This window comes from Clinocottus analis, unplaced genomic scaffold (assembly GCF_023055335.1).
Source record: "Clinocottus analis isolate CAN_PGR_092001 unplaced genomic scaffold, fCliAna1.0.p SCAF_5, whole genome shotgun sequence".
Classification (NCBI taxonomy): domain Eukaryota; kingdom Metazoa; phylum Chordata; class Actinopteri; order Perciformes; family Cottidae; genus Clinocottus; species Clinocottus analis.
Genome location: NW_027176207.1, coordinates 19,725,251 through 19,749,567, shown reverse-complemented (window position 1 = coordinate 19,749,567; position 24,317 = coordinate 19,725,251). Strand labels below are relative to the sequence as shown.

Genomic DNA, 24,317 nt, shown 5'->3' with positions numbered 1-24,317 from the left:
TCTATCTATCTATCTATCTATCTATCTATCTATCTATCTTTTATGATTTATGGTATTCTGACAAGTTTTCTCTACTTCTAAACATGACTGTGTCCATTAGAGCTGCAGGACAGAAAACAATAAATAAAAAGACACACACAAGGCTTCAGATCAGTTGTTTTGGATTATCATCATCAGGAGTTATAGCCCAGTTGCACCAATAACTCTGGACTGGAAATCTACTCAGCGGGTCTTTTTCCCCGTTCAACTGCACTGCATCTTTGTCCTCGGATGAAAATATGAACCCACCAAATCATAATTTAGCGACCGGCCTGAAGTAAACTAAATACTGCGAGGTCGCCGCCCTCGTTTCCCACGCGGTCGCCGCAGCCGGCGGTGACACGCTCGTCGTGTTCGTCGGAAAATCATCTGGAATCCGAAACCAGTCCGATGGCACAAATATAAAAATAACTTAAGGGTCCTTGTAGCAGGACGACGCCCGGGGAAACGCCACACAACGCCAACGGGAAACACACACAGAAAGTACACAACCGAGGGGAGGGCTGAAAGGCATGCGTCATAAATCCATATCTGAAAACACACACGCACACCTGAGCAACCCGTGAGTGAATACTTTATGTAAACATGACGTCCAGCTGCACACAGGAATATTCATCTTCATCAGCCACGTGAACAGCTTATCGGGAATATTGTCTTTTTTTTTTTAGATTAGGGCAAAAACAAAACCCGGAATATTTAGTGCATGTAAACGTCGTCCGTGTCCGACATCGTCAACACTTCAACACACCTCGACCCTAAAGGACTCTCTCCCGAGCTCAGAGTGTATTTCACTGTGCGTTTTCAAAATAGGTACATAGATTAGAAAGTGGATAGTTTTAGCCACTGTAAAAAAAACATTTAAAAAAAAGGTAACACACTTTATAGACTGGAAATCCTGCTCAGAAAAGTGATTAAAATAAGAAATATGGATATGAAAAGTTGATCTCTTGATCACCGGCTCTTTAACTGCAGTACAATGTGCACACGAATGCACAACCGGATAAATTGTTGATAAAAGTCAACCTTCGGTTTGTGGGCCGTCGCCATCTTGGATTACGGTCGACTGAGGGAATACATCAAGAGAGACGTAGAGTCATTTATGTAGACTTCTATACAACCAGAGGAGTCGCCCCCTGGTGGTCAGGAGAGAGAATGCAGATTAATAAATAGAACAACGCAGCAGAATTATCCTTTGACTTTAACTCGCTGGGCTGCGTCGGCATCGAGCCCCCGTGTTCAGGCTTCTTTGCATTCTTCTCCCTCACACCTTCCCTCCCTCCCCGTGGCTCCGCGATGGCTGGAATTCCCATAAACGTCCGATGTGTACCAGCTGAAAAGAACGCCGTAAATCAAAACCCCCGCGGTGTGATGCTGGATGGCAACCGAGGAAAGGTAGGCAGGTGGGGAGGAGACGGGCGGGAAAAACAAGGAAAATACAACGAAAAATGGGAACGCTGGCGAGGCACGAAGCTCAACATCTGCACGTCTGAAACTTTTACTTCCAAGACCTTCAGCTCACCTCGAGAACCACACACCTGATTCTCATGCCACGCTTTTCCACGTCGTCCAGTTTAACATTAAATACAAAAAGCAGGCTCTATTCTTCATTTTTGTGCAATTATCGTGCGCTAAACAGCTCTTTCAAATCACTTAGGTGATGATATCCATCTAGATGGTTATTTATCTTCCCGTCTCTACTCTCCTAAACTCTAAAATACGGCAGAAAAACTGTAAAAGATGGCGACTCCCGTGATTTTTGAAGCAATTTTTACACGTCTTTAAAAAGCCTCACTGTCCAAACTCACGCTTGTTTAGCGCCCGACGTTAGCGCCCGATGTTAACATAGCGCCCGACGTTAGCACCCGACGTTAGCACCCGACGTTAGCGCCCGACCTTAGCTTATTAATCTGGGCCGATTGCGCTCAAATATCATACAAAATGGAGTTTGTTTGTGAAGATTAAAAAAACGTTGTGAACTTGTGTTTGCCAAAGAGCTCAATTACGCTGCAATAATAACATTTTGTCGAAGGAAATCAGTATGATGCTAACTTCCCTTTGGACTGCAAAAAAAACTACTTGTGTCATTGAAAAGCAGCATATTATTGGTGACAAATACTGTAAAACTAAATGTTTTGAAGCAGCAGACCCACCCCTGAACATGAATAAACCACATGGAAACTTTTCCCTGTATATGTGTGTGTTCAGCATCACTGCTGCACGTGGGAGGACCGAGCTAAATTTAGTGACTTCATGCACCTCACTCCTGCGACTGTGTCGTGTGTTCGTGGACTAAAAGCGTCTGTTATGGTGCGTTCAGGAGCACAAAAGCCCTCTGTGAGCCGTGAAAGAGGCTTTCTGCCCACAAACAAACAGGAGGATCACCGGCAGCAGGTCAGCGAGAAAAAAAGACCTTTTCAAAAAGCTGAGGGCTCATTTTTCGTCCTCTGATTGAGCGTTTTGTAAAATGCTGCCACCTCAAAACTGTTAAACTGTTACCTGCAGCCAAAACATGGAGGGAGGGCGGGGGATGGAGGGATGACGACTAGATGTGTTTCCACAAGATGATGGAGAGCAGGAAGAGGGAGAGAAAGAGTAGGAAGGAGAGGAAGAAGAGGGAGAGAAGGAGAAGAAGATGAGGAAGAAGAGGAAGAAGAAGAGGAATAGGAAGAAGAGGAGTAGGAAGAAGAAGAAGAAGAAGAAGAAGGAGGAAAAGAAGAAGGAAAAGGAGGAAAAGAAGAAAAAGAAGAAGAAGGGTGATATTTTTTATTTAACTGGCCTGCCTCAAACTACTTCCTGTGTTTCAGGCCTCTGTTATGTTTTGTGTAAAAAATACCCACAGTGCATTGCAGTAAACTGTACTTTCAAACCCCCCCAAAAAAGCAACCATGTCACGGACCATAATCTGACTCTCGCGGACCCGGTTTGGTCCCCGCGCCTCCGCTTGGGCACCAGAGTCCTCTCATGTAAATTATACTATTATAATATTCAACTTTGTCCATTGAAGTGTGTATTTGTACTCAATATATACACAACGTCTGGTTTTAGCTAACATGCAAACGACGCTAAAGCTAAAGACGTTAAAAAAAAAGTAGCGTTAGTTATATTTACCTCTGCGGTCCGCAGCGGGGGCGGTTTCTTCAAAGCCAGTTTGAAAGAACTTTCCATGGCTCCGGTCATTTTCATAACGTCGGCTCCAACAACAACAACAAAATAAACAAATCCAGCGTCCTCGCTTCTTCACCGACTCCTAGCAGCTCTTCTGTCCGAGCCGGACGGCCTCACATGCCGTTGCCGAGCTGCGCGCCGCCCCGCAGCATTTGGATGGAGGCTCCTTCTTCTCCAGGAAAAGAGAGGAACCGAAAAACTTTTTCTCTTCTTTTTTTTTTTTTTACTTGTTAAACTACCGCGCGTCGCGAATACGAGGCGACGCCACTGGACCGTGACAGGAAGTAGACTCTGCGGGACATGTGGTCCTGGAGTCGGGACATCTTTCGGTGAAGGGAACGTCCACCTCAGTAGCTCGCGACAGTCGGATCCAGGAGTTCAGATTTCTTCTTCTTCTTTTTTTTAGGTCCCTCCCTTTTTTTAGTTGACGACATCTGTCTACGCGGAGATGGTGTTGCGTTTACAGGCCATCGGAAATGAGAGCATCTCATTTGACAGACTGAAGAGTGGAAAGGAAAATATAGATTTTTTAAAATAAAAGATTGAATTTAATATTTTGTATTTTGAAATGTTGCCAGATAAAAATATATAAAAAATGAATAAAAAGTATTTCCCACACAAATGTACACACAATTAGTGTAAAATACTATATATATATATATATATATATATATATATATATATATATATCCAGATAAAAGCATACTTCAATTAAAAATTACTTAATACATAATAAATAATTATAATTAAAAAGAGAATAGTTGCATTAGCTTGTGACCGTACCAAGTAATGTCTGTTTTAAAGCAATTAAAGTAAACGTAATATTAATGAATTAAAATATATAATGCACCTTAGTAAATCATTTTATTTGTAAAACTAGTTGTTTTGTTTTTATTTTACCCAAACTTATTCAGATATTCTCCCTTAAATAAACCAAGTTTCCACCTTTAGTTTACGAGCTTTGAAAGGAGTCTTTGAACGCAGCACCGATCCTCCCTCTGACACCTCTGAAGTCAAAAACCTGCAGACACCAAATGCAGACAGACTAATGAAATGCTTTTTTTTTCAAGCATTCACGTCTATTGAGTTTAACGGAAACATTTACAGCTAAAACTACAAAACGTGTCACTTTGATGGGATTCATTTTATTTAAACTTAGACTAAGCGCTTGATTTAACCACCGGTGGGCTCAAAGCCTCCTCAATGCTCTCCATGTGGAGACAGACGTGCTTCCTGACAGCAGGAGACGCGCTCATGTTGGCGCTATAGTCAGGGGACGCGCCTTCCTCGTGTTGCATAACTGCGGTGTGTGTGTTTGTGTGTGTTTGTGTGTGTGTGTGTGTGCGTGTGTTATTTTACCTCCGGGGGGGCGGAGCCAGAAAAGAAAAGGTTAAATGTTAAATGTAAAATGTGTGAGCCAGATGGTTGAAGCAGTAAGAAGTCAAACCACCACTAATCCAAACAAAAGTTATATTCTTGGATAAAGTGTTCCACACATTTATATACATATATATACTTAAGTTTTTTAAATAAATACATTTCACGGGAATGAAACGTGTAAATCTGTACAAAATAAAATATAAAAAAGGAAATAAAAACATTGCCGGGAGACACACAGATTCTTAATATCGCCGTCTTTATTGCACAACATTCCCATAAAATTGGGAAGAAAAAAAAATAATCCAAAAGGAGACAATTTTTAAAAGAACATTCTGTACAAATACACGTAAATAAACAGGAAGTATGTACAGTTTTACACAAACTGTGCCGACATACCGACTAAATAATTTACTCGTACGCGAAGAGGGATGAGAAAAAAACATGATGGCTGGCTCGTAGAAAGCAAACGAGGGGGCTGATACAGCGGAGCGTCTTGAAAATAGAATAAGGATGAAAGTAACAAAAGCGACGTCTAGAAATCGATTCAACCGGCGTCAGCAGCTCTCCGTTAAGACTCGGGTCACATGCAGGGTGCGATTTGAGCTGCAATCTTTAGGGAGGATTTTAATAACATTTCAAATGTGATTTTTGTGTCGTTTTATTATTGACACAAAAGAACCTGCAGTTCACTACTTGAATGAATGAACGCAAATATGATCAGTTTGAACTATTTTCTACATAGATATAACAAAAATAGATTTATTTCCAACGGTGTCAACTGATGACGAACAATATTTTAATAAATAATGATAATATTACTTTAGAGATGATCAAATCGCACCCTGGCTATTCAAAAAAAAAAATCATCCGTCAACGTCAAACAGAAGAAAGGTACAAATGTGTAGTTGTGTATTTTTCGTGAGCGAAAACCCGCCACGAAATAGTGTTAACCAATATATTTATGATGCAGTTCAATGCGCGGTAAGGCCTCCATGTGTCTGTCTCTTTCTCTCTCGTCGTAAACATCGTAAAAATAACGTGGCTATAAAAGTGTGAAAATATTTCAGCATTTTTTGGTTTTTAAAATACACATGGGTGATGCACGTCTTTAGCCACACACACACACACACACGCACGCACGCACACACACACACACACACACACACACACACACTCCGATGCGAAAATACGTTTGAGTGACGCTCATCCGAGGGGAATTTAAACGACGACCTTCCCTTTTCCTTTATTTCCTCCTCAGAGAACACAGCGACGTAGTCGACGTTCCTCTGATTAAAAACAGCGTTTTAAAAAAAGTTTTTCTCGGTGGATCGCTGTAATGTGAAGATCTGAGGTAGAGCTGTACCTGCGGTAAGAATGTCAAAGCCACTTTTTTTTTCGCCCGCCACCGCGTCACGTGACCGCTCAAGTCGAGGTGTGCGTTTGCAGTTTTGAAAAAAAAAAAAAAGACAATTTAAATTAGTCGTCGAGACGTCTCGAATTGGAAATTTGGCTTGTAAACAAAATACATGAAAAACAGGTGAAATAACATAATTGGCGTGAGATTGATAATGTTCTCAATGATATTTTACCTCAAAGTCATAAAGATACAAAATAAAAAAAACTGTCCGTTTCCTTTAAACTCGTAGTCCGTCACTTGGGTTTCAGATTGTACACGGAGGATCAAAGAATCCATCGTTTTTTATCCCGTCGATGTCCTGAAAGTTTCATCCTCAAACTAGAAAAAAAGAAACAAAAGAATAAAGTCTTTGGCTTTTTGTGTCCAAACATATAAACAAAAGGAAAACATTCAAACAGCTGGAGGTCATTTCAGATGCGGTCTCCTTTCTCTTTGTGGTCTCTAGTGCGCCCTCTTGTGGTGCAACGCCTGCATTACAGCAGCGCGAGTGAGGACTCGAGGCCTCGGATGCAAAAGATCCAACGTTGAGGGTTTAGGATGGAGGAGGGGGGAGAGGAGGCTCCCCCAGGTCTCATAGCAGGATCTGGGCCACGTAGGGGGAGTGCGTGCTGGCCACGGCGGCCAACAGGGGGAGGTCGCTGGACTCGATTCTGCAACGAGAGCAAAGACCAGGATGAGGTGAGATCTACTTAAAATAACAGGAACTGAACCTATAAAAACACAGATTCAGTCAATAGACATTGAGATTTTATTGAGATTCAGATTACCTGCACTTTTAAACGCCGGGCGTAAGAAATTAAAGCAAAAGTTACGTGACTTTGTGTGTGTGTGTGTTGCAAAAATAACTTACATAGATTTTTTTCCATCAATAAATCTATAATTCTTATTTCAACACATTTAAAGAGAATTATTTTCTATTTAAATTGTGTTCACATCATAAAATGTCTTTACGGCATTTTGGCCGTCGCCATCTTGTTTTGTTTTTTTGCAACCAGTGAACTGAAGTGACCATATCTGGAGTGACAAAGAGAAGCTGGTAGAGACCTGTCAATCACAGTAAGCCCCGCCCTAAAGCGTAACCAGCTTCATGATTCGACGCCTGCCATGTTTTCTGTTATTTATTCTGAACACGTTTCTATTTGTCGGAGAGCAGCACTGCCACCTGTTGGTCAGAGGAGTAGTGGCTGCAGCCGTGAGAGGAGAATTAAAAAATAAGGACTTCTCACCCTAAAACCATGCCCAGCTCCTTCACGTGGACTCTCGTCTGGCCCTTCAGGTACTCGGCGAGCATCTTGCTCTTGAAGTAGACTTCCTGCAGGCGGTCCTCGAGGTGCATGATACACTGCGGAGGAGAGAGGAAGGAGACGATCAGCAGGAGAGCGGGGGAACCAGAAGCGCCGTGCGGACGACCGAGAGGCGCATGCCACGTACAAAGTTGGGCGAGAGGTTGAGCTTGTAGAGCTGGTGAGTGGACTGCAGCAGGCTGGACACCAGGCTGGACACCAGGACCTCCTTCCCCAGCTTGTTGGCGTCCGTGACTCGCCGCTGGCTGCTCGCCAGCTGCACCGTCCACTTGTCCGTGTCTGCGATAATGCAGACGGCCTCCGCGATGGGCTCGTCCAGCACCGGGTGCTGCGGAAAGGAGAAAGGCAGCCGATGAAAAAAAAATACGCCCTGCAAAGTCACGCGAAACGAAAAAAACAAAACCGCTGCGGCGGCGCTTTACCTGAACAGCGTGGGTCAACTCCGCCATGAGGCACTGCCGCAGCTTCTCGTCGCTCGGCAGGCCGTGCAGCACGAAGTCCGGCACGTAGGTGGGGCAGAAGCCTCCGAACAGAGAGCGGCCGAAGTTGGCGATGCCCGGCTTCGAGTAGTTCTCCACCAGCTTCGACCTAAAAACCCCCAAAAAAACGTGAGATGTGCGTCTTTGCTGGGGTTTTTTTAGATGAGCAAAGCAGACTGTGGCGCCGCTCACCCCGGAAACGGCACCAGCACCTCCTCCTCCTGCCAGTCCTCCGTGTCCTCGCTTTCGCTGTCGCCCAGCGCGCTGTCCGAGCTCTCGTTGCGCGGAATCTCCCAGTCGTTGACTGGCGCCGCTTTGCTCTTTTGGTCCTCTTTGCCGAGCGACGCCGCCGCCATCGCCGCCGCCGGGAAATCCTTATCCCGCCCGGCGGAACAGCCCCCGCAGTAGCAGCAGGAGGCGTCGGAGGAGTCCGTGGACCCACACCGGCACCTGCCCTCCACGTCCAACAAAGTCTTTCTGCCGGACCCGGCGTCTCCGCTACCTGAACTAAGACAGAGACCCGAACCCTGAACCCTCGATGCGCCCTGGAGGACGTGAGCCCGGCGGGCTCCCGAGGGGTCCAGTGAGCTTCTGTGTGTTCTGTCCTCCTGCCGCTCGGCCACATGGTCCATAGTCCGCGTTTCCACGGGGTTCTCCTGACTGAAATACTCATCGAAATCGTCCACGCTGGTCGGCCTCCACTTGGGCATCGTGCTGGACACCCGCTGAAGCGCCGGGGCCGCCTTGGTCTGTTGGGTTTGGTCCTCCGAAGTGTTGCTGTTGCCGCTCGTTGTCTCCGCTCCTCTCTGCTGCTGCTGCTGCTGCTGCTGCGGTTGATAAAGTTGCCCCTGCTGCTGCTGCTGCTGCTGCTGCTGCTGTTTCTTGTACTCGTTGAAATCCTTCTCCACCTTCCGTCTGCGGCTCTCCGTGTCCGACTCCGGAGACATGGAGTCGCCGATGAGGAACGTGACCTTTGTGGCCGGCTGCTCCTCGCCCTCCTTCGGGTTCAGAGCCATGGGCCCCGTCGCGGCGCTCACGGGTATCGCGACGACCGGTGCGGTGGCCGCCACCGGGTTCTTATCCGGGGGCTTCTTCTCAAGAGGGCTCTCTGTGGTCCGCGAAGCCGGCGCCCTGGTGGGCGGGCTCCCCGTGCCGGCGTCCGTTCTGGAGTTGGAACCCTCTGTGGGGGCGGGAGTCGGGGAGGGACTTGATGAAAGGGTTGCGGGTCCGGACGGGTCGGTACGTTCCAGGTCGCCCTCGGTCTCTGCGTCCAGCACACAGACCTGGTCCCTGGGGGACGCCGAGCCAACGCGCAGCACCGTCTCCAGCCGGGCCTCGGCGGCCGGCGGGCTGCTGGACTGCCTGCACGTCGCCGCGGGTTCAGCCGCTTCTGCGGTCCTGATAACGGGGTCGCTGCCCTGGCCGAGTCCCGTACGAAGCACACTGCTCCCAGACCTTTGACTTTCACTGCTGTCCTCCTCCTCCTCCTCCTCATCTTCCTCCTTGGGCGCGTCCACCTCCGTGTCCGTGTACGTGCTGCTCTGGAGGCTGTTGTCCGAAGGGTAGTTGCCGTCCTCCGCCTCCGCCTGCCGGCCTTGGGACAAGTAGTCCCCGCTGGGCTTGTGGACGGTGACCAGGACGTAGTCCGACTCCTCCACCTCTCCCTTCCTGAGGGAGGTGGTGATGAGGGAGCCGGGCAGGACGATGGCCTCGTCCTCGGCGCTGTCCAGCATGTGCGTCTCCAGCAGCTCCGAGCAGCGGATGAAGTAGGTGAGGACGTAGAGGAGTCGCTGGACCAGCTCCTGTCTGCGGCCCACCACCACCGTCCTCGACAGGCGCACCGGGGACCCGATGGACCCGTACAGGTCTCCTTTACACACACACAGAAGAAAAGAAACAATATTATTAAGGTTTCAGGCATGGATTCTTAAAACACACCAAAAAAGAAACAACAGTTGCACAATTTTCTTCATTGCAGTTCCCTCTTGTGAACACTAGGGGTCACCGTGACCTCACCGTCGAGACGCCTCCAGTGTCATTTGAGGTGAACGTGCGGAGTCCTCGGCACAATCTTTGTATTGATGCCTGCGTATTTATAGAATACCATGACTCGCTATATCCGCCTGCGAGTTAACTTCAGGTATAAACGCATCAGCAGACAGAAACCAGAGACTTGTTTAGAACTCCACAAAGGAGGTGAAATATCCAAATGATATGCAGCTTTCATGCCGGCGCAGTATTATTTAAAGCAGCATTTTCCTCGCCGACGGAAACCTCTTGTGAGAAACGTAGCCACAGAGACGATTTAAACAAGATTTGCTTTCCACCTACGTCACTAAAAATGCCAATTTAAATGGCGCCGCATGTGAAGAAGATCGTCCCGACTTGTCTTTGTGCTGCGGTAACTAAACGACTGGCAGGTCGGGATACGTTCAAGTGTTTAATTTCACTCCCGGATGGAACAAAGTGGATCTCCCTCTTTCTCTCTGTCTGCCTCTGAGTGTGTGTTTATTGGCCTCACCGAGCTGCGCCCACAGCGGGTTGTAAGGGTGCGTCTTGGCCAGCATGTCGACGCTCTTGGAGGAGTGTTTCTCGAGGAAGATCTTGATTGGCGGCTGGCCGTTGGGCATGACGGTGGGCACCCAGGCCAGGTGGTTGGTCAGGACGGCCGTCAGCAACGCCGGGAGGAACCTGGAGAATATCAGATAACGGAGTCGGTCAGCGCGGAGAAGATTAGAAACAATAATGTTTTTTTTTACTTCCTGGCTGGGAGCGCTGGTTTTCCCTCCAGACCAGTGTTTGGTTAAGACGCTACATGGAGAACTTTGAGAAGTTTTCTTGCTGGATGTCACGTACAAACATCCACACGCACACGCACACACACACACACACACACACACACCTATTAGCATGATTCATTTCTCCCTCCTGACCACAAGCATCCACTTCCCTTCCTGTCTCATGACTCAACGCACAGTCGTGGTAGTGAAGTTCAATCGTGTGCTCGAGCTGCAGTCGTCACGGGAATACTGCCTCAGAAAAGACGTGAGGTCATACGTGATGTCATACGTGATGTCATACAGTAGGACAAGTGGTTGCCGGTAAAGAAACTCTCCTGGTCACAGTTAGAGAGCGTGCAGAGATTTAGAGAGCATGACAACGTGTAGTGAGGGACAGATTAGGACTATTTATTGCTACTGACGTCGTAAACATTTGGTCGTCAGTCCGTTGCTGCAATTCCTCCTCAATTTTTTTCCGTTCTCATCCTTCAATTAATTTCCCGGCTTTCCAGTTTGTTTAACCTGATTTTTGCTTTGAATCCCTCATCAACTTTAAAAACGCAGACACGTCTTTTAAAAAAAAGAAAATGGCAGCTCTCATTCCTGTCCTTCACGCTCGACGCATTCATTCTGAACGTAAAAATCCTCCATGCTGAATACGAGGTGCCATGTTCAATAAAAAGGCCTCGCTACCAATTCAAAACACGCACAATTAGCAGTGGCTTTACGCGGCTTTGTGACGGCAACAATAAGCAATCAGAGACGGGCCGGGCGCTTCTCATTCACAGACGAATAAACGCAAAGAGGTTCAGTGTGTGTGTGAGAAAGAAAGGGAGAGAAAGTCCATAGACTGGGAGGAATAGAGCAGCATGAATAGTGTGTGTGTTGATAAACTCGTCCGGGAAGTAAAAGCAAACAAAAGATGTGGGAAAAAACGATGCATGTGTAGCATTTCTTAACGTCTAGTTGCTGCTGAGCGCGACCTCCCTTCTTCCTCATTAGAGGAGTTTTCTTTCCTGTTTCGACAGCAGAAGACGAAGAAGAGACAGAAGAAGAAGAAGAAGAAATTAAAAGAAAGAAAGAAAGAAAGAAAGAAAGAAAGAAAGAAGAAGAAGAAATTAAAAAAAGAACAAGAACAAGAACAAGGAAGAAGAGACAGAAGAAGAAGGAGAATCTCAATGAAGAGACAGAAGAAGAAGAAAAAAAAGCAGTGACAAAATAAACTGGATTGAATTCATCTTTGCGAGGTTTCTAGATTTCTGTCTAGGTGCTTCACAAGGCCCCTTTTACCCCCGAGGGTTTTGGGACGAGACCCGTTTAAAAACGAGCGTAACCCCAGCACCGGACGGCGGAGGAACCGGCGGACGCTCCACACTCAACTGGTTCTTGGAGGCCTGCTCCATCAGCAGCGACAGCTCCCTCATGAAGTGGCCGCACAGCTGGTTCTTCTCCGACGCGCCGGACATCATCGTCAGCCAGACGGGCTCGGTCACCCGGGGCATGGTGTAGAGGTCGCAGATGGTCATCCTGCAGGTAGAGGAGGAGGAAGAGGCGGAGCAGGAGGAGGAGGAGGAGGAGGAGGACGGGGGTAGAGGTCGGGGGGAGACGGGCGAATGAAAGAGGAGGAGGAGGGAGAAAACAGACATGGGGAAGACAGACTGGTTATTGTCTCTCGGGGTAAACAAAAGAGATCTCAGTTCACAGAGCTTTGCTGTCTGCACTGAGGACATGGGAGACCCTGTGTGTGTGTGTGTGAGTGTGTGTGTGTGTGTGTGTGTGTGTGTGTGTGTGTGTGTGAGAGTGTGTGTGTGTGAGTGTGTGTCTCCCGCCCTGTACAGTGCGCCTGTGTGTGTATATCCGCCTGTATGTGGCTCGGTTGGGGCATTTGTCCGTGGAGGAGGGCCCGCTGGAGTGTCCATGCAGCGTGGGTCTCTGGAGTCTCGGCTGGAGGCCGAGCTCTGACGGGGGGGATCTCAGCCGCCGGAGGAATGTGGAGAATCGGGCGTTTTTTCTTTTTAATGGGTTTTCTAAAATGCCAAAGTCTCCAGATGGAAAACACGCACGAGGAGTCGCCGCCTCTAGACTTTGACTCTTAAACCGGCCTCTACACTGCTTTGACTTTTAACTCTATTAGTGCTTCTTATGGTTTTACATTATTATTATCATCATCATCATCATCCACCTCCTCATTAGACTAATATTAAAGATCATCAATAATAATGACTATATAATAGAATCATTATGTTTGCTTTACTGCGTTGTTTTTGCTATATTCAATTATCAGCTTACTATGCCTCCTTGCAAACTATTAGTACGATTACATGATTGACAAGCCGATTATCATTGTTGTCATGTTTGTTTGACTTTGTTGTTTTTGCTATATTTGATGGTTATAGTCTCTTTGCACACATAGATCGAGTGAATCTGTGGGACATTTGCAAATCTCCAGCAGACATCAATAACACAACAGCTCTTGTGAGTTTTTTATAAGTGCAATAAACCTCCAGCTGCTATCGTGCCGGTGATCTGGTCACAAGACCGATGGGGGAGATAAAACCTCGGTGCCGGTTTCCAGGCTGGAGGATTCGCTCTCACTGGAAACCCAGATCAAAGACCGTAAACAAGGTTTATTTTGTCGTAAACTCACAACCTCCCGAGCTATAAAAGAAGCCGTTGACAGAGACGTGGCCGGGCTTCACCAGCACTCCTGTATTCCAGTAAATCGAGCTATTTTAGGTGCAATTGTGCAAAGGAAACAGGAACACCGTGTGCACTGTGTTTATGGGTTTAAAGCAGAACTGATGAACCCGCATTGCAATACACTTGTCGCAAGTAGTTCTTTCTTGACTTCACAGTTGTGTTGTAACCTGAAACCTGTTGATTGATATCAACATAGTGACTGTAGTCGTGTAGAAGGATGCAACCTCTCTCTCTCCTTGAAAAACAACTCTGTTTGCTTTACAAACAGCCAAAATTAGCTATGCTAATCTTTCGTCGCCTTTTATGCCTTCAAAAAGGGAATAAACTGTTCATCAAGTGCACGAGAAACATACACTCCAGGATGATTCGCTGCATTAATTAGTAACTTAAAAGAGTTAATATGAATGAATCCTTATTAAAGACGCGTGGAACACGTGTCCCTTTAGTTCCAACGACCCAATAACGCTTTATCCGGTTTTATAAACGGGTTGACTTAGCCGTGGCTTTATAAAGCCCCACTTGACCCCACTGTGGATACGTTAACTATTGAAGTAATAAAGGAGTGGGAGATCCCGTCTCAGCAGGAGCAGCTGTTCAGGTGAACTTTAAAGAGCAGTGACGTCAATTTAAAACCGAGGAGGCAGACTGGAATTACTTCACTATGAAGGGAACGATTCAAACCATTCTGACCTCATCTACGGCTTCTGACGTGTGCTGCTTTTCCTTCAGGCCATCTAAAGAGCCCCGTGCGTGTTATACAGCTAAACATAATATTCAGAATTATTCTGGTTATGATTACTATTCAATCATTTCAATCTGCGCAAAAACACAAGACTGAGTATAAGAGTTGGTGGTGGTCACTGTGACGGCACCCTGGCTGCGGTTTTGAAGCCTTGAGTGTGGCATTTTTGGCCGTCGCCATCTTGATTTTTCCGCAACTGGAAGTGACACAAAACATTCTTGAATCAAAACATTGAAAAATAAATGTTTTTTCAGCAACTGTAATGTAACAATTCCCTTCCATTAACTGAAAAACGCACTGTGAAAAGTTTAAAGTTGGAAGACGCAAAACACTGACGATGCCGTGGCAGCGACCTGTCAATCATCTTCAGTTCACTTTTCACTAATAAAACACCTTTAAGAACCAACATGGTGGACATAAATATTGCATTAACAACTCAACTCTGAAGCATTTACCAGGCCAGGCTGCTCTCATCCGCCATTGCAAAATAATCATGAGTGAGGACGTTGAAACCCCCCCCGCTTCCCCTTCCTTCATGTGTGCTTTAGGTGATTATTCACCCAGGCAATGTTGATTTAATTGCAACGTCACTTTAGTATTTTCATTTTCTTAACACAAACGAGGATCTTTTTCTGAACTTAACCAAGTGAAGGCAGACGTTTATAGCAAAGTTACAAGTGTAAATGTACACGTGTTGCTGGCTTTCCAAGGAAGAAAACACTAGCAACTTTTCCTAGGATATCTGTTTGAGGCTTGTTGGCTGAAAGTAGACACCCAACGCGCTGTATTGAGTGGCCGCGCCTCTCCCTTTCCCTCCGACTACAAACCCTAACATGACCCCAAACTGGCTGCTGTGACTTTTATGCTTCTGCTAAGTGCACCGCTTATCTCCGTCAGCATGTGTCCGCCCTCCCAACTGCGTCAAAGCAGAATCGGCCTCGTCATCATGAGGCATTTTTCTTCTAGTTTCCTTCAGTCGTGTGCCATAATATCCAACCCCCCCCTCCCGAATGGCAAAGGTGGGCAACGCTTATATTTAGCTTCCCGTCTGAAGGTGAGATTTTACAGATATTTTGTTTGTCCCGGGGTAACAGCTTTCCTGCTGCTGGTACTCGCATGTTATTTACTATTCTGGTGCTCGTGGCCGGCGTCTGAGGCGGATAGGGTTGCCACTCCTGGGGCTTGGGTTGCCGTGGCCGGCTGCCAACAGGCATATGACTGCAGCGAGGAGAGGATCTCTGCCTGCCAGCGTGCATGTGTGTGTGTGTGTGTGTGTGTGTGTGTGTGTGTGTGTGTGTGTGTGTGTGTGTGTGTGTGTGTGTGTGTGTGTCAAGTGAAAGTTATGGTGGAGAAAGGCATGCGTACACACACTTAAAATAAGTTTGTGTTTTATGAGTATCAAACATGCATACAGTACCAAGAACCGTCAACGCACAACTTCAGAAGCTAATCTGGAAGATTTTATGATTTATTTTATGATTTTTAAGAAACTGATGCGTTCATTCATTGGGAACTGCAGTTTCTCGTAAAACTAAATAAAGCATCGTCTTTAAAAACGGGGCAGTTGTGGTGCAGAGCCAAGAAGAAACCGGTAGCTTTTTCAATTTCCGGCCTCCAAATAAGCTTCCCTAAACATAACCAAAGCGATAAAGCAATAACTCCCAGCATGCACTGCCGGTTTCAATGCAACATCTGTGGTTTGCTCACACCGCAGGTACGGGGAACTGCGAGTTCCTGCTTTCTTTCACCAGGCACATTTCAAAAGTCTCTCACTGGGATTCGTTAATGTGTCGCCAATTAGCTTTTTCCCCCCCTTTAAAAACACGTGAGTAAGGCGAAGACATCGTTAGCATTCTGCTAGCCTCTCACATAATCCACATGGAGCGTTCCAAGAATCAATTATTGATCGTTGACGACACCTTCGGCACACCGGCGTCAGTAACTGGAGCAGAATAACAGAATCCCTTCTCCTGCGTCAGTGTCAGGTTACATACGTTTACCCTCGTGATACAGAGACGCCGCCGTGTAGCTAACGCTAACAACATTATAGCTACGAAAAGCAGCATTTTTTTAGGATACAGTCGTAAAAAATAATTAAAATCTGGTTCTTTTGTCAGCAGCTGGGGGATATCAGACGTCGTCAGTGGAAAACATAGTGTACCACTCTGTGAACTGAAAATAAACACGAAGCGGTGCCCACCCGTAGCCCACCAGCTCAAAGTATGCCTGAAACTATGCCAAAAATACTAATCGTGTCGTTTAAGCTGCCAAAGGGTTAGTCACGGCATGAGTGACACACTATTAGTATGGGCACTCTGTGATCTACATTCAGGAACAGTAGAGGACCAGGCTTTGGATTAAAATGCATGTTGGACAACTCATATGAGGCTGATAAAAGGACATATTCGATTCTGACAACTTTTACTCCAAAAATAGATGTATATATATTCATACGATACAACATCGACAACAAAGTTTAGTTTCATGCCTAAATCTGTAGGAGGAGTTTGTTAAAGTGCATCGACTTTAGAGGCTAAACATTTCACATTAAATAGAAAATGGCTGACTTCCTGTCTGGTTTTGAGGTACACATCCAAGAGGCCTTTTTGTGCAGTTTAAGTCGTATTAAATTTCATTGCATGTAGGCGAAACCTCAACGAGCAGCTTTATAGGGGGCGCTATTGAGCCATTTTGGCTCCACCGTGGAGCCATTGGATATTAAACTTTTTACCAGTGCTGCAAAAACCATGTCATATTTTTATGAGTCCTGACGAGTGCATCACATCTTTCAACGCACGGTAAATCCCTTAAAAAAAAAAGAGGAGATTAATTAGCATAAATAATAATACCTTCCGTTTTAAATCGGGTCCTGCCGACAGCTGGTCGGTGCTCAGGCCCCAATTATAAAGTTATAAAGTATGCGGTGTGGTATCGTTTCCATAAACACTCTCTAAAAAAGGTCAACTATGCCGTCATGCACATTCAACAAAAGCGCCGGTGTTGACAAGTGTAGTGGTAAACGCAATGAGGGGGTCATAAATGAATTGTGTAAATGGATTTCGTAAAGATTATTGTCTCTGTTGTAGTGCGTGAATGCGAGTCGTTGTCCAACCTGAACTCGTTGAGTCCGTCCACCATCCGGCTGTAAGCCAAAGCCCTCTGGTTGGCATCAGCTGACCGCCGACTCATCTTCATGGCCTTGAGAGTGACACAACACACATTGCCATTTGAGATATTTGGCACCGGTGGCCGACAAACACAGTTACAGGAAAGGTGGAGCTAGGAATTTTGCGAGGGAGAGGAAGAGGGGGGGTGAAACTGGAAGACATCCAGAGCTTTGACAGACGGCAGTAAACAGAACCACAGGAATGACCCTTGACCGGTCAATCTGACTGCAACTCTGATCCTTACAACAGCGGAGAGATTATAGTTAGCGTTCGATGCTATTCATATCTCACTGCTAAATGCATTCCACTGGCAGCCTCATCTTCACAGTGTCCAACGGGGAGGCGATGAAGACGAGCAGGACAACTCCCGTGATAACAACGTAAAAAAAGAGGGAGAGACAAACGCATTGAAAGTCTACCTGTTCGATTGCGCTCTTGAGTTTGTTCATGTGGCTTTCGAAAAGAGGGAAGTGGGAGAAGAAGAAGTCCTGGAAGCGGCTGTTCTCCCCGGCGTTGGGGGACAGCATGAAGATGACCCCGATGGCGATCTTCTTCTTCCGGGTCACGCCGAGGCTCGGGCCGCCGCTCTCGTCGGACATGTTGAAGCTCTCCTCCACCGACCTGACCAGGAGAAGGGAGACGGAGAGTTCAACTTCCAAAAGTCTGATTTATGTGAGCGGCTGCTTAAACGCTTAACTTGGCGTGTAAATCTTGATCCTGGGACTTATGCCCAGGAAGATCAATCAAGTCGTATCCGACCGTACGAGACTAACAAGAACAATGCTGAGCGTCGTTCTTGTACTTCTGCAGCTTGTTAATACAGTTTGTACAGTTCTGTATAGGCATGTTGAAATAACACATATGAAAATAAGGAATTATTTCACAATAAATACTGTTACAGAAAAGAAATATTAACGACTCACTTGTGAATCAGAAAAACACGTGACAACGGCCATAAATAAAAATAAAAACCCCTCAGAATATATGTAGGGATCAAAGTGTAAAGGATGGTGGATGTTAAATATGCAAATGAGGCATTATCTAATCATAACTTTTGGTGAATTTTGGAGAAATCTACAGATAAAAAGACAAAGAAGTGAAATGACCATCTAAATGTGTATTTTGGAAGAAGTGATGTGATCTCAAAATGCTTTTGCTCTCCTGAAGCGGAAACAAATACTTTGAGACGTCAGTTTAACAAAGAAAACACGTGAAAGATTTGTAATCCAAGCCACTTCTTTACTGTCTCAGCTGGTAAACGGGACGCTTTGGTGCGCCTGAACCAGAGCGCCAGGAAGATTAGAGCTCTCGAGAGGCTGACAGCTGCGTTTGCAGGGCCTGCATAGCATCCTGTCTAGTCATAGCCCTGTGTGTGTCTGTGTGTGTGTCTGGGTGTGTACAGCTGGATTCTGAGGAAGTCCTAGCAGGATAAACTTGACAAAAGCCTGTCAGAGGCACTGAACAGTGAGGGAAAAAGCGAGGGAGGGAGACTTCCCCTCTCCAAGTGTTGTGTTTGAGGATGCACAGGTGTGTTTGCATCATGCTGCGTTCACACCAAACGCGTTGCGAATAAACTACAATACACGCGTCCGTTTACTCGCACCTGAAAGGGGCGTGGCTTATCTCTGTGTCTTATTTCCACCACGGAAAATAACCACTAGTTCTGCTTTATACTTGTATGAATTCCACATACATCGAAAACTCCATCAAACTCCATCGTGTCTGGGCTCATAATATGATCCGTGGTCCCACAACAGCGTCTGAATAATGGACCCACTACCAGCGCTACTTCTGGTGGACCAGCAGCAGTTTGATTCAGCAACGGCAGGATGGCGGTGATGATGGGCGGAGCTTCTCAACGCCGACTGGCTCACGCCACGCAAATCTTTTGTGGTGTAATCCTAACGTCAGGTGTGCGTGTTGGTGACCCCGTGTCTCACCATCGGGGGAAGACGCCGTTCTCCAGGCTGGTGGTCTGGCTGCGGAGCCACCGGCGCTGGTAGCTGGACGCGCAACTGCTGGTCAGGGAGGAGCCGGGGGACGGGAATGGAGTGATCAACAGGCTGCTCAGAGACGCTGCACGGGAGGAACGGGGGGTCAGAAGAGAGGATAAAGAGGACAAAAGTGAGTGGGGTTATTCATTATGTGTGAACACACACAGACACACACATCTGGAGAACAGACAACATACCCTTCCTTCTCACCAATGCGTTTATAAGAGTTAAATATCCGTTTGCCTGTTTCACATGCTGCAGTATGTTGGACAACCTGGCTTTACACTGGGCCTGACACTGCAATGACAACCTACACACAAACAAGGTACAAGCCCTGATCACAGGGGTTATTTACAGCTCAGGCAGCTTTGACCGACCCAAGGTCACATGAACCGTATTAGATCTCTGTGTGTGGAGAGAGATAAAGAGAGAAGACTTCACGGGGGGTAAGCAAATGAGTCTGTGTGTGTGTGTGTGTGTGTGTGTGTGTGTGTGTGTGTGTGTGTGTGTGTGTGTGTGTGTGTGTGTGTGTGTGTGTGTGTGTGTGAGACGTATGAAGAGAGAGAACCACGTAACCACGGAGGAGAGAGGAGAGATGATTATGCCTCAGAGTGCGTCACACTTAGCTAAGAGGTTCTCCCGCTTCATCCGCGGTGGGCTGACGGAGATGAGGAAGCGAATTAGAAGCTTGTTTACTAGTAGTGGCTATATTTGATCCTCTGCATGTGGCCCGGGTTTGAGCAGAAAGCACAGTTCCCCTTATATCAGAGGGGCACGGTAGGGTTTGCATAAGGAGGAAATGGGCGGGGGGGGTTGAGGTTTTTCCAGACCCGAAAAGGCCCAGCTAACTCCTCCAGTGTCTTCCACCTGTGCATCCTTTTTTCTTCGGTAGCTTTAGGTTGTCAGTCGCTCACCTTTAAATACACGTGCATGTGTGTCTGCATGCCATCGTAGTAAAGCCGCAGCTTAAGCGCCAGTTAACGCGTGGGGTGCTCATCTAACAGCCGCACTCTTGACCTTGAGCTGTGAAGTTGAAGTGGGAGTCTATAATGTGTTTGAGGGGAAACGTAGGAGACACAAAGAAGTCCAATGATTTCCTCACTTCCTCGCCCGTCTTTGGTCGCGACAGGAATAAATGGAAACCCAAATCAAAGCTCGGCTGTGGGGATGAAAGCGAGCAGAGTGTAGGTCAATCCGGGCTTTGGCTCCTAGTCTCGTTGACCTACCTGACCTGGCGATGCCGCTGTCCCGCTCGTCGTGAAGCCCTCGGCCGGGCATGTCCATGGGGTGACTGTGGCCTGGAGGAAGAAGAGGAGGAAAAAGAGACACAAAAAACACATGTTAGCAACATAAAATGTAATCATGTCCCATGCTGAGGGGGCTCTTCTACTCTTTTCCCTCCTCAGCAGCCACGTGAGAGCTGCAGCGAGAAAATCTTTAAAGTCCTTGAGAACTGCAGCCAATCGTTTCACTACAAACGGTCAGACTTGCAAGCCTAATTCTTTTTTTTATGAAAGAATCTTCTTGATATAACCTGGCCCCCACATATACTGGTTACATGTGGGGAGATGCAGTCACCGGACATCTAAAACAAGGTTAAAAATTCTTGAATAAAAGCATTACAAAAACCACAAACAGGTGGTTTATTGAAAACAACGACATCACGATCAGACTACAAACATGTTGGGACTAATATCTACTGCGAGATGGCCGACTCTCATGCTGTTAGTGCGACAACCAAATCAAATTTGAGCGTAAAGCACTACTCCGGGAACAGGTCGTCATCTCCAGCAGCTGCTTCGGCGTTGATGTCACGAGCCCGTTTGTGCTCGCTCTCACAAGCGTCCGTCTCGTCAACACTCTGGCGTGAGAAACAGGAGAGAGGCCGCGATCGTCCGCTCGAGATGATTAACGAGGGAGTCGACGTGAACTTTTACTGTAAAGCTCTCGGAGGTGTGCGTGTGCGCTTCATGAGCATACCGACACGGGTAACTGCACGTCGTGCCAACCTAGGGGTGGCCTCAACAGGATTGTGGGTAGTAAAAACTTACAGAGGTTTTACCTCTCACTGAATACACCGATCAGCACGATGTAAACCATGATGGGAACTTGAGTTTTGTGTAGTCCAGTTCAAAGTTTAGACGGAGCATGTTCTCTGCAGATGGATGACGTGAAGCGCACCACCTTTTTGTTGTCAGAGCAAGGTTTCGTTTTGCAATACGCTGCCTCTTTTTTGGGGGGAATTTTCTCATGCAGACCTTTGTTTAACACAAAACATCAACTATCGACTGCCTAGAAGTTCAGCGGGGAGTTTAAATGAGAAGAAAGTCAACTTATGAGTGGATTTTTTTCTCTCCAAAAACTAAAAACTTACAAAAACAGAGCTCAAAACACTTCAATCTCATGTAAAACAATTACAAAAAGCCGCCCAAAGGCTGCCAAAACGCACTCTGTTTGGTCAAGAAGTGAAGTGAGTAAATCGCATTTGCTTTGAAAGACTTTGTGTAGACGTCTGGATCGTGAGAAGGCTATACTTCGGCGAGGTTTAAAGCAATACTACTGTAATACAAATACAATACTGATACTACTGATAGACGTCCAAGGATTCCCCAACTTGTGGTTTGGATACAGCAGAGAAAATGAAGCACTGAGTCACTATTTCCTCTTCTGCAACAGCTGCTGCCAAGGTGCCCTCAAACGAGGCATTTCCCCGTCGGCTGCTCAGGTGCAGCAGCTCTACGCCGCCCAAAGCGGATGCGCAATTTTTACCGCATCATTAAAAATGGGGGCGGGGGTTTGAAAAAAAAAAAAAAAAAGGAGAGAAAAATGGAAAACTTACAACCCCATAAAATACTGAAGATGTCACAGTTCATTGATCTCTTAAAGCCTAAAGTGTCACAGTCACCGGCAAAGACATGTTATTTATGTGAGTGAAGAACACAGAGGAGGAGGGAACTAGTACTACAGCCACCAACACCAGTGAGAACCCATGCACACACACCATGCCGCGCGTCTCTCTCACACACACACACACACATCCTGTCGTGCGTCATACCTGCAGCACCGGGTCAGATAGTTCTGGCAGATATTTATAGTTTAAGAAATGTCAGGTTTGGTTTACGATGCCATGAAGCAGACGAGGGAGCGGTCTGCGTTTGAAGCAGCAGTGAATAAAACGTTTTCACTTTTTAATTGGTGCCACTTGGATTCGAATCAAGATGTCGTCGCTCTGCCAGAATTAACTAATTTTAAAAAGTTTCTGCAGCTTCTATCTGACCCAGGTGATATACAGTATTGCATGCTGGGAATACTGCTACCCCTTCTAGTGTGAGAATCACCGCACAGGCATGCAGCCGCCGAGAGTCCTAACACAACTACTGTAACTACTATCTACACACACTAACAAACACACACACACACACACACACACAGGCATGCAACTGGCACACATGGGTCAGGGCCAGTTTTTAAGCGCCAACCTGAAAAGAAAGAGGCGCTCTTGATGAGGCGCAGAGGGCCCTGTTCAGAGAAGGCCCGTCGCGGGCTGCAGAGCTGAGAAAATCCTGCGCAGCACAAACAAAACAACAAAAGAAACAAAAAAAAGGAAAGGAAGGGAGGAAGAAGGGAAGGAAAGACAAAAAAAAAACATGGACCGTGGTTAGTGAATGAAGAAGGAGGAAAGATGGTTGCATCGTAGTTACAGGAGTTTTGTTTTTTTTAGTCTGGAATGAAATAATGACATCATCACTCACAGAAAACACAGTTTATCAAAATGAAAACATCTGAGGTGAACTTTTTGTTGTCTTTTCTGTGAGGATGACAGAGAAAATACACAAAAAGAATAGAATTTGCCAACAGCTCTTCCTATTTCTTTAAACCTAGTCTTCTTTCTATGAGGAGCGGGGGCTGTGAATTGTTTTGGGGCTGTAGATTGTTTCACCAGGAGAGACGACGAGAGTCTCCCCGCGAGACTCAGGGATGAGTCACAACAGAGATATGCTGCAGTTCAATATGCAAATTTGCTGAGAGAGCGAGCTGCGCTTGCGAGGCCAGTTTGAACTTCCTCCAACTGCTCACGAGGTTTTGAGCAGGGGAGCGCCGAGGGAGAGCTGCTGGCAGAGTCTCTGCAGCCCGGTTTCTGTTCAACCCAGAGCGTTAAAAGAGTCAGAAGGCGAGAAACTAAAATTGTCTAACAAATAATACAAACTGGGAAACTCAAAAGGAAAAAGTTGAAATTCAAGTTTAAGCTGTGAATGCTCGTTTTATGGTCAAATATGATTTTTCTCAGTTACCGCAAAAGTCGGGTAATAAGACGCTACTACCTTCGGTAATTGTCCCGGCTAGCTTCCTGCTGTCGCCAGCTAGCGCTGTTGCTGTTAGCTCCCTGCTAGCTCCCCAACAAACCACCAAAGGTAGCTGGACCATCCCCGGCTCCACTCGGAGAGTAGCAGCAACGCTAGCTTGCGACAGCGGGGAGTAGCAGTAGCGCTAGCTGGCTACAGCAGGGAGCTAGCGAGGACAACCACCGAAAATAGTAGCGGCTCATAACCCGACTTTTACAGTACTAAGTAAGACTGAATAAGTCGTCGTGTTCGCTCACTCACTACGTTAAAGTGACAAAAAAACAACAAGGAGGATCGTCATCAAAGGCTCAAAGAAGGTTTGTCGTGGCGCTATGTTTCCACGGTTACCTATGTTCCCCAGGAGGCCGTTGGGCCCCGGGTTCTGATCGGGCCTCGAGGTGCTGCCGTCCTGTCCAATGAACTCCAGGCTGTCCTGTAACCTGCAGATGAACAGAGAAATTGTGATTTCATAACGTGTAATCGGAAAAAAAACACAATTAAATCCACTGTATGCATGCTGTTTTTACATGTATTTTTAATGTATTTTTAAAGTTGACTGGTAGGACCCACAGAACACAGTGTGTTCAGCTGGATGAAGAGCGACAGAATGACACCGGGAAACAGACCGAGTCGACACAAACACAAACACCGGGAAAATAAGACAATAACAGAGACAGATGGAGAGAAGGAGGAGGAGGAGATGCCGGCTAATGGAGGAAGCAGTCATAGGAATCAAAGCGAGAAGCACTGTGCTAATAAGCGTGTGTGTGTTTGGTGTGTGTGCTTACGTGTTGAGGCTGCCGTACA

General features: G+C 46.6%; 2 protein-coding genes across 10 annotated transcripts in view; both read right to left on the bottom strand.

The window, feature by feature from the left end:
• The window catches only part of rapgef6 (Rap guanine nucleotide exchange factor (GEF) 6), a 106,792-nt gene extending 103,189 nt beyond the window's left edge, over positions 1-3,603 (bottom strand). For 7 of the 8 annotated variants that reach the window (XM_068600426.1, XM_068600430.1, XM_068600428.1 and 4 more), the window contains exon 1: positions 3,148-3,603. In XM_068600426.1, the coding sequence (XP_068456527.1) occupies positions 3,148-3,222 (75 nt within the window). In that variant the 5' untranslated portion in view covers positions 3,223-3,603. The remainder of the gene's footprint in view (positions 1-3,147) is intronic. The other variant, XM_068600433.1, reaches the window with a different exon arrangement.
• Positions 3,604-4,821: 1,218 nt separating this feature from the next.
• The window catches only part of fnip1 (folliculin interacting protein 1), a 34,210-nt gene continuing 14,714 nt past the window's right edge, over positions 4,822-24,317 (bottom strand). The window contains exons 5-18 of one of the 2 annotated variants that reach the window (XM_068600435.1): positions 24,299-24,317; positions 23,859-23,950; positions 22,647-22,730; positions 20,394-20,465; positions 19,114-19,249; positions 17,593-17,794; positions 17,119-17,204; positions 11,945-12,091; positions 10,306-10,475; positions 7,977-9,654; positions 7,728-7,893; positions 7,433-7,633; positions 7,228-7,343; positions 4,822-6,651 (exon numbers count right to left, since the gene is read on the bottom strand). The exon at positions 24,299-24,317 is cut by the window's right edge and continues 56 nt beyond it. In XM_068600435.1, the coding sequence (XP_068456536.1) occupies positions 6,573-6,651; positions 7,228-7,343; positions 7,433-7,633; positions 7,728-7,893; positions 7,977-9,654; positions 10,306-10,475; positions 11,945-12,091; positions 17,119-17,204; positions 17,593-17,794; positions 19,114-19,249; positions 20,394-20,465; positions 22,647-22,730; positions 23,859-23,950; positions 24,299-24,317 (3,248 nt within the window). In that variant the 3' untranslated portion in view covers positions 4,822-6,572. The remainder of the gene's footprint in view (positions 6,652-7,227; positions 7,344-7,432; positions 7,634-7,727; positions 7,894-7,976; positions 9,655-10,305; positions 10,476-11,944; positions 12,092-17,118; positions 17,205-17,592; positions 17,795-19,113; positions 19,250-20,393; positions 20,466-22,646; positions 22,731-23,858; positions 23,951-24,298) is intronic. The other variant, XM_068600436.1, reaches the window with a different exon arrangement.